Here is a 7,301-nt window from a genome sequence, read left to right on the forward strand (position 1 = left end):
GTTCTTCTCATTCCCCCTCGTTCTCCTCCTTCACCCCGTTCTCCTCATTTCCCTCGTTCTCCTCCTTCGCCCCATTCTCCTCCTTCCCCTCATTCTCCTTCACCCCGTTCTTCTCATTCCCCCTCGTTCTCCTCCTTCACCCCGTTCTCCTCATTCCCCTTGTTCTCTTCCTTTCGCCCCGTTCTCCTCCTTCCCCTCGTTCTCCTCATTCCCTCCATTCCCCTCATTGTCCTTCGACCAGTTCTCCTCACTCCCCTAATTCTCCTTTGACCCGGTCTCCTCATTCCCTTCGTTCTCCTTCCCCTCGTTCTCTTTCGCCCCGTTCTCCTCATTCCCCTCGTTCTCCTCATTCCCCTCGTTCTCCTCCTGGGTCAGAGCGGTCTGGCCTCAACCGCCATCGGCGTCTGGGGTCACTTCACTCTGTCTGAGGTCATCACAAAAATGCAAGATGTCTCCGTTCCAGACTTCTGACTATTCATGTTTCACTATTGAATCTTTCAGTCACACTTTCATCATCTCTCCTTGTTGAAATGCAAGTCTGGTGATGACAATTTGATATATGGAAGCGATTGTGTAGCCTAATTAAAAATAAAAGTCAAAACCAGAAATGCTTTATCATTTCCAATATGAAGCTGCATTTTTGACTCAAAATTAAAATGAAAAAGCAATACTTCAAAATGCTTTTTCATTTTCTACTTTAAACCCGCTTATTCTGAGTCATAATTTAAGAGGGGATTGCATTTTCATTTTTACATCCACCCTGCGAACATTGTTGCATTATTCAATTCCACTTAGCATTTCCAGAGGGGAGGGGGGAAATGACGTCAGTGCTATGTCCGTGTGTCCAGCTTCGCGCTGATTTTGGTGTCTGAGGACAACTGGAGCCCCATCAACAGCTGGAGCAGATTTGGCCATGCTAAACGTTTGCACCAACACATATCTTCTAAATGTGCCCCCCTCATCCAGCTCACCTTTAACATCTGACTGCATTCTACCAATTCAAAGGCGCCCCAAGACCAGGTGGCGCTGCTCGTCTGTTAAGTGACGTTGTGTGTTCGTGGAATGACTTACTAACAAAATCAGCTTTTTATACCCACAGAAGGTTGAAATTGATTCCAAATTGAAAGGGTTTTTCTAAATGGGGTGTGTCTATCACCCCCAGACAACTGCATTCCCACCCTAAAAAATCTGTGAAGTGAAACAAACATTTTTAGTGTTTTTACGACATCTACTAAGTTTTTTAAATATTTTTTATTGTGAGTAGTGTCCACCTCTGAAATAAAAAAACCTATGAAGGGATTACATTTTTTTTTATTTCCTAGAGCCTCACACTGGAATGTACGGAGCCCCTAAAGGGCCATTGATAGAAAAAAAAGTGAGGAAAAAAATTTTTTTTTTGAAGTAAAAAAAAAACAAAAAAAAACTACTAACTGGTGATACTAACTGGTGCGCACCTGAAACTAACTGGTGCGCACCTGAAACTAACTGGTGCGAACCTGAAACTAACTGGTGCGCACCTGAAACTAACTGGTGCGCACCTGAAACTAACTGGTGCGAACCTGAAACTAACTGGTGCGCACCTGAAACTAACTGGTGCGCACCTGAAACTAACTGGTGCGAACCTGAAAATAACTGGTGCGCACCTGAAACTAACTCGTGCACACCTGATACTAACTGGTGCGCACCTGAAATTAACTGGTGCGAACCTGAAACTAACTGGTGCGCACCTGAAACTAACTGGTGCGCACCTGAAACTAACTGGTGCGCACCTGAAACTAACTGGTGCGCACCTGATACTAACTGGTGCGCACCTGATACTAACTGGTGCGCACCAGTTAGTTTTCTTTACCTTTTAACTTCAAAAAACAAAAAGTCTTACTCCCAAAAGAAAATTTTGTACTTCAAAAAAAAACTTTTTTCCTCCAGTTTTTTTTTTCATCAATGGCCCTTTAGGGGCTCCGTAGGAACGTCCAGGTTCTAAAAATAAATCTTTTGAGGATCACTAGAATTTATTTCCTGATCAATTCTTTGTTAGATGTTTATAAAAAGATACAACATTAAACTTGAATATTGAACACAAAGTTAGTGGATCAGCAAAAGCAATAGAAGCATCTTAAGATGTCTATTAATGTATAAATGAGCATTTCTGAAACTTTTTAAACTCTGTTAAACACCACAGTCATCCAGCGATGACGGTGCAGGAACTGCTGAGTTTTCTTTTCTCTATTTTTTTACTGAATTTGATTCCGATTCCCTAAACATGAATGACTCGTAATAAAAAAATGTCGGTTTAATTTCTACAGTAGAAATGTTGAGGATTCATGCACAGCTCGGAATCCTTCCATCTGAAATAAAAAGCAAACAGAACAAACTTCTCAACAGTAAATGGAGTGTGTGGTAACAGAAATACAAAGAAAAACTGATGGAGCTTATTAAGAGCTGCTGTGTTTAGAGATGAATAAGACCTTTTGAATGTGAAAGAGGAGCTTTGAGAGAAATATCTGAACATAATCTGAAAATGCTCTCAATTTCTTTAAGAAATTATTTGATACCTGCAACATTTACCACAAATTAACCATACTTCTCACTTTTTTCTGATATTTGATTGATTTTTGAGCTTCTTTCATAGTCCTGGTGTCGACTGCATTTCTGAGTCTGGTTGAGTCTTGTAGCTCAATTATTTTTCTCATTCCAGCTTCAATAAACTATAAGAGTGACAGTGTAAACGTGAATACAGAAATGTGCTGTAAAAGCCTCTTAATGGCGTTTTAGGACGTCCCACTGTCAGCACAAACGTCTGTTGATCCCAGTTTGAAGCATTTTCTCTTCCAGAAACGTCTCTTTCCTTCCATCAGAGTGCAGTGCCGCAGTCCTGATGGCAGGGCCGGACCGCCGTCGTGTTCATCAGGCACTCTTGATGCCACAAGTTCTCTGCAAGGCAGTTGAGGATGGGGGCCACGTCCCCTAGCCCATCGGTGACCTCCCCGCCCATACGCAGCATCGGCAAGTTCCACGTTTCCTGAAACTCCTTGACATCTCTCTCTGACACGTCGCAGTGCATGAAAAGGTCAAATCTGAGGAATTACTAAGAAAAAGTAACAAGGTGTGAAGCCTTCTCATTTCATGCTCCTGTGATGCAGCTGGATCACAAACAGAAAGGATACTTGGTGCCAATCACCACTTTGACGACAGATGGATCGTTCCATTTGGCCGTTTGGTTGGACAGGTCGTCAAAGGATGTCCTGTCGATGAAGGAGAAGAGGAAGAGGACCGCGTCCGCCTGCTCCCTGCAGGACTGGAGGGAAGACCACAGGAGCTCATTGAGTGTTTGGGTACTACTTCACGTACTGCTGTGTGGGATGGAAAAATGAAACCTACAGGAAGCAAATGATCAAATCTGCGCAAGGCGTTCTCTCCACAGTCCCAAAGCTGCAAACGGAAGAAGAGGACCCTGCCGCTGTCTCTCAGCTTCGCCGGCCAGTACACCACTGTGGTCTCAATGCCTTCAGAACCAAGCAGACCCCAGAGAGGAACCCAGAGACGCTGTTTGACGCTCTTTCATCTTAGAAAACAGATCGGTCCTCCACACTCAACTCACCTGTGGTCTCGTGGTGCATGCTGGGAAGGTTCCGGCCTGCAAGGCGAGCAGCAAGTGCGGTTTTGCCAACCCCACCTTTGCCAGACATGAAGACTTTATAATGAACGGTGTCCACGGACACATGAGGGGGCATCACCGGAGACTCCAACAGGCCTGTTGAACACATTTGACCTGAAAATCATTTTAACTCTGGTTTGTTTTTCACAAAACACATATACTCTGAGCAGAAAGAGCCTTAGCAAAAGCTAGTACACTTTCAGTTGATCTTATTACGTATACTAAAGTATGAGTGTAGCACGTGTACTGTGTAGTACAAGACAAGTACTAACTGGATAGTTCTTCAGACAACATTATAAGGTATACAGGTGGGTGTAAACGACAAGTTTTCTGCTGCCCTTTTAGTTTAGATTAAGTATATTTGTTGGTCTGAATAGTTTTCATTCATTTTTTCATAAACGTTACAGCAAATAAAGGTTTCAGGGAGAAATTGGAAAGTGTTTTGATTGCTAGAATTTGCCACGCTTCGAAGATAAATGTAAAATAAAAATGTCTCGATGCTGACAGGATTCATTGTTGCTTATAATCATGTAGCTGTTAAGACTCTCTTCTTCCTAATTTCTTTGTCTAACCGAATTTCTTACTCTACCATTATATGAAATACTTTGACCCCTTTTTTTACCGTACTATTTGAAGCATTAAAGAAAAAATATATAAACAAAAAAAAAACATAATTACCAAATTTTTTACGTCTTTTCTTGTGTAAAATTGTGTTGAAATACCCTTTGCTTTCTTTACAAAGATGCCAGTCAGAGATTATAACTGATCCAGGAGGAACCATGAGGGCGAAGAGTAGAAACAAATATTCCAGTTCAGGCCGAAAATAAAGTAACAAGAGGATCTAAGCCACGCGTTTTCATATTTTCCGTAAATAAACAAAGCTGTTTCCTGACAACGATTGCGTCACTTCCGGCCAGCTTTGCTAGTTTATGTTACGGTGGGTTTCTATAAATATTTTTTTCTGTATCGCAACAGATATGAACAAATATATATTTAATTTAATCCTCCAAACTATCAATTTCTTTTCTTTAAGCTTAATAGAAAAAACTTAGAAACAGTAACGTTGTTTGTTAGATCTAGAAAGCTCTTGCTTTCGGATTTCCGTGAATGGTACACCGTGCAATTCAATCTTCTACCGCTTGATGTCGCTACAACTCTTTGTTCTGTGTGAGTTACATGTAAACGTTGATATTGCATCTCTGGACCAAACGAAAACTATTAAAAAGATAAAAAACAAATTGAGAGAAGAAAATATTTCTCAATTTGAGTCATTAATGTCTCAATTTTAGACATAAATGTAATAATCTCCTAAATAATAAATGAGAATCTCAGTTGATGCCCTTAACAAACTAAGATTACATAAAACCAATGCATTTTTTTAGTCAAAGGTCACTATTTCTTATAAAATGTCATCATTAAAATACAATGCATTATTTAAATGGGGGAAACTACATCACTAGTATACAGCCAGTCTATATGTTATAAAAAGTAAGAATCATCAGACGAACAGAATTCTGTGAATCAAACCATTTGCAATAAATTACTGGTTTGAAATTTTATGATCTGGTTAACATTTTTAAAAACGCCCAAACTCTTTAGCTGTCTGTTTCCTCTTTGCATTCAGAACCAGTTCAAAACATGAGACAGCCAGCATGACCTCTGGGGCTCAACAACAACCTGAAGCTTCGCGGTCACCAAAAAGGTTTTTGTGATTCTACTCGATTTTTGTTTTTTTAATGTATTATCAAAATCAAAATTATAATTTAACAAAAGCAAACATTTGCTGGCAAATGAAGGAGACAGAGCCTTTCCAGGTTGCTAACTAATACAAAAACATAATTGTGTGTTGTTTTTGTCTTTTCTTTTACAATAAAGAACACATTTTTTATTTACTAAATAAAAAACAATAATAATTTTAAATATATTTTCCAGTCCCATGATGCAAAGGACGATGTTAAGCTGAGCCTTCTAAAACAAGACGCTGTTTTCTACTTTTCTTTCACAGGAATGGTGGTGAAATTGGAGGCGGGTGCGGCTCACTCACAAAATTCACCTTAAACTGGAAAATGGCATCCACCCAACACTAACTGCTGTTGGATATTTGATAAAGTGACTTAACTCATTTAAGTGAAAAAGCCAAAAAAGTAACATTTTCACTGAACTTACATTTCAGTTTAATGTTTAAACTATTTCATGAACAACAATAGACAACGATTCATTCATTTTGTTTCACTGTTAAAGGCCTGTGATTAAGCAATTAGATTTCCACTTTTTAACCCTTGTGCTATCCTAGGCATTTTAACATTGGGAGTTGGGTCATCTAGACCCACTAGACATTGCTCTGAACCTTTTTTCTTCAATGATTTATGATCTTCACTGGTGTCCATGGATTACATGAAATCTTTCCACCTTTATCCACCTTTGTCATGGTAGGGAGAACAGGTCAATGTTAGGGTGTGGTCATAGGATAGCACAAGGGGTAAAAAAAAATAAAATATAATTTTATTCAATGCACTGCTGATATTTCAATGCATATGTTCAGTAAAACTGTTTTTTACCGTTTTTCTTTAGTTCCAGTTGGACATTGCTTCATTACTGTGTGTTCCACAGAAAAGGATGATTCAACGACCTTCAGGGCAGCAGGTAGTTCATGTCACCGCACCACCAAACAAGAGTCTTGACGCAAGCTTCAGAGTCTGTGTCTATCACTTCCCTCGCTTCATTTGCATCATGAAGCATCTCGACTGTTTGGAGCGATACACAAAATAAATAGTAGCAGCAGTGGGAAAAAAAACCACCCTTTTACAGCAATATCTGAAAGGGCAGAGGAATTGAGTCTGACTGTTGTTGAGGAACCAGTGAAGACCAGCAGAGCAGGAAGTGACAGGGCCTTTTCCAAAACATGGAACCGTTCTTTGAATGGTCTCTAATGATATCTCTTTGACTGCACCTTTGACATTCTTGTTTTTTTGTTTTTTTCTGGATCCACGCCTTCATAACAAGAGTTATCTATGGCATCTCTGGGTTTTGGGCAGGAGTTATGCAGGTAAACAGATGTTTACAGCTGTCACAACACGTGCTGGTATGGCACTGCAAAAAGAATAGAATGAGCATCTGTTTGAAATCAGCATAAACATGTTATTATATATAACTTTTCTTTTTCCTGTCGCAAAGCTTTTGGCTTCTACACCAAACTCTCAGAAGCTCCACAGAGTCTGTGGTCTCCACTTTTTCCTTCCTTGTAGCTGACTTTGATTCTTTAGGACAGGACAATCCTGTGAAGAGGAGGCTGGGAGCTGAAGGACAACCAAACGTCTTCCATGTCAATATGTGGATGAGTCCGTGTTTGTTTGTCTGTAGGTGAAGAGCTGCCACAGCCTTTCCATGGAAGGAAACCCTCCACCTCCAGTGGGTGTGGTCGTTGTGTGACGCAGGTTTTTAGGTTTCTTTGTGCTCCAAACGTGCAGCTTTCTCCTGTAAAGAACAAGACTAGAACACTGACGGATACCAAAGTAAAAGTTTGGAGTGAAATATAAATCATGTCTTTAAAAACGTCATAATGCATTCATGTTTCCATTTCTAAACTTTCTGTTTAGAGCTCTAATATGTAAATAGCCGTTTTCTTAGTTTCTGTCATTAATAATTT

At 40.0% G+C, this 7,301-nt stretch overlaps 1 protein-coding gene across 2 annotated transcripts; it reads right to left on the reverse strand.

Annotated features, from left to right (window-relative positions):
• Window positions 1-2,275: 2,275 nt before the first annotated feature.
• On the reverse strand, window positions 2,276-4,533 carry rsg1 (REM2 and RAB like small GTPase 1). 2 transcript variants are annotated; one of them, XM_004068613.4, is made up of 5 exons: window positions 4,334-4,533; window positions 3,599-3,751; window positions 3,379-3,503; window positions 3,165-3,295; window positions 2,276-3,074 (listed from the first exon to the last, which is right to left on the reverse strand). In XM_004068613.4, exons 1-5 carry the CDS (start codon window positions 4,434-4,436, stop codon window positions 2,852-2,854), a joined length of 735 nt encoding a protein of 244 aa, XP_004068661.1. In that variant the 5' UTR covers window positions 4,437-4,533; the 3' UTR covers window positions 2,276-2,851. The 2 variants fall into 2 exon arrangements, with proteins under 2 accessions (XP_004068661.1, XP_020558646.1); XM_020702987.2 differs by having other exon boundaries at window positions 4,378-4,528.
• Window positions 4,534-7,301: the final 2,768 nt, after the last annotated feature.

The sequence above is a fragment of the Oryzias latipes genome, chromosome 5 (genome assembly GCF_002234675.1).
Source record: "Oryzias latipes chromosome 5, ASM223467v1".
In the NCBI taxonomy this organism is placed as follows: Eukaryota; Metazoa; Chordata; class Actinopteri; order Beloniformes; family Adrianichthyidae; genus Oryzias; species Oryzias latipes.

Excerpts from the sequence above, each read along its gene's own strand:
- rsg1 (XM_004068613.4), bottom strand. The coding sequence starts at position 4,436 with ATGGTTCCTCCTGGATCAGTTATAATCTCTGACTGGCATCTTTGTAAA. Across the intron at positions 3,504-3,598 it reads CATGCACCACGAGACCACAG|GCATTGAGACCACAGTGGTG; the intron begins GTGAGTTGAGTG and ends TTGGTTCTGAAG. Across the intron at positions 3,296-3,378 it reads GATTTGATCATTTGCTTCCT|TCCTGCAGGGAGCAGGCGGA; the intron begins GTAGGTTTCATT and ends TCTTCCCTCCAG.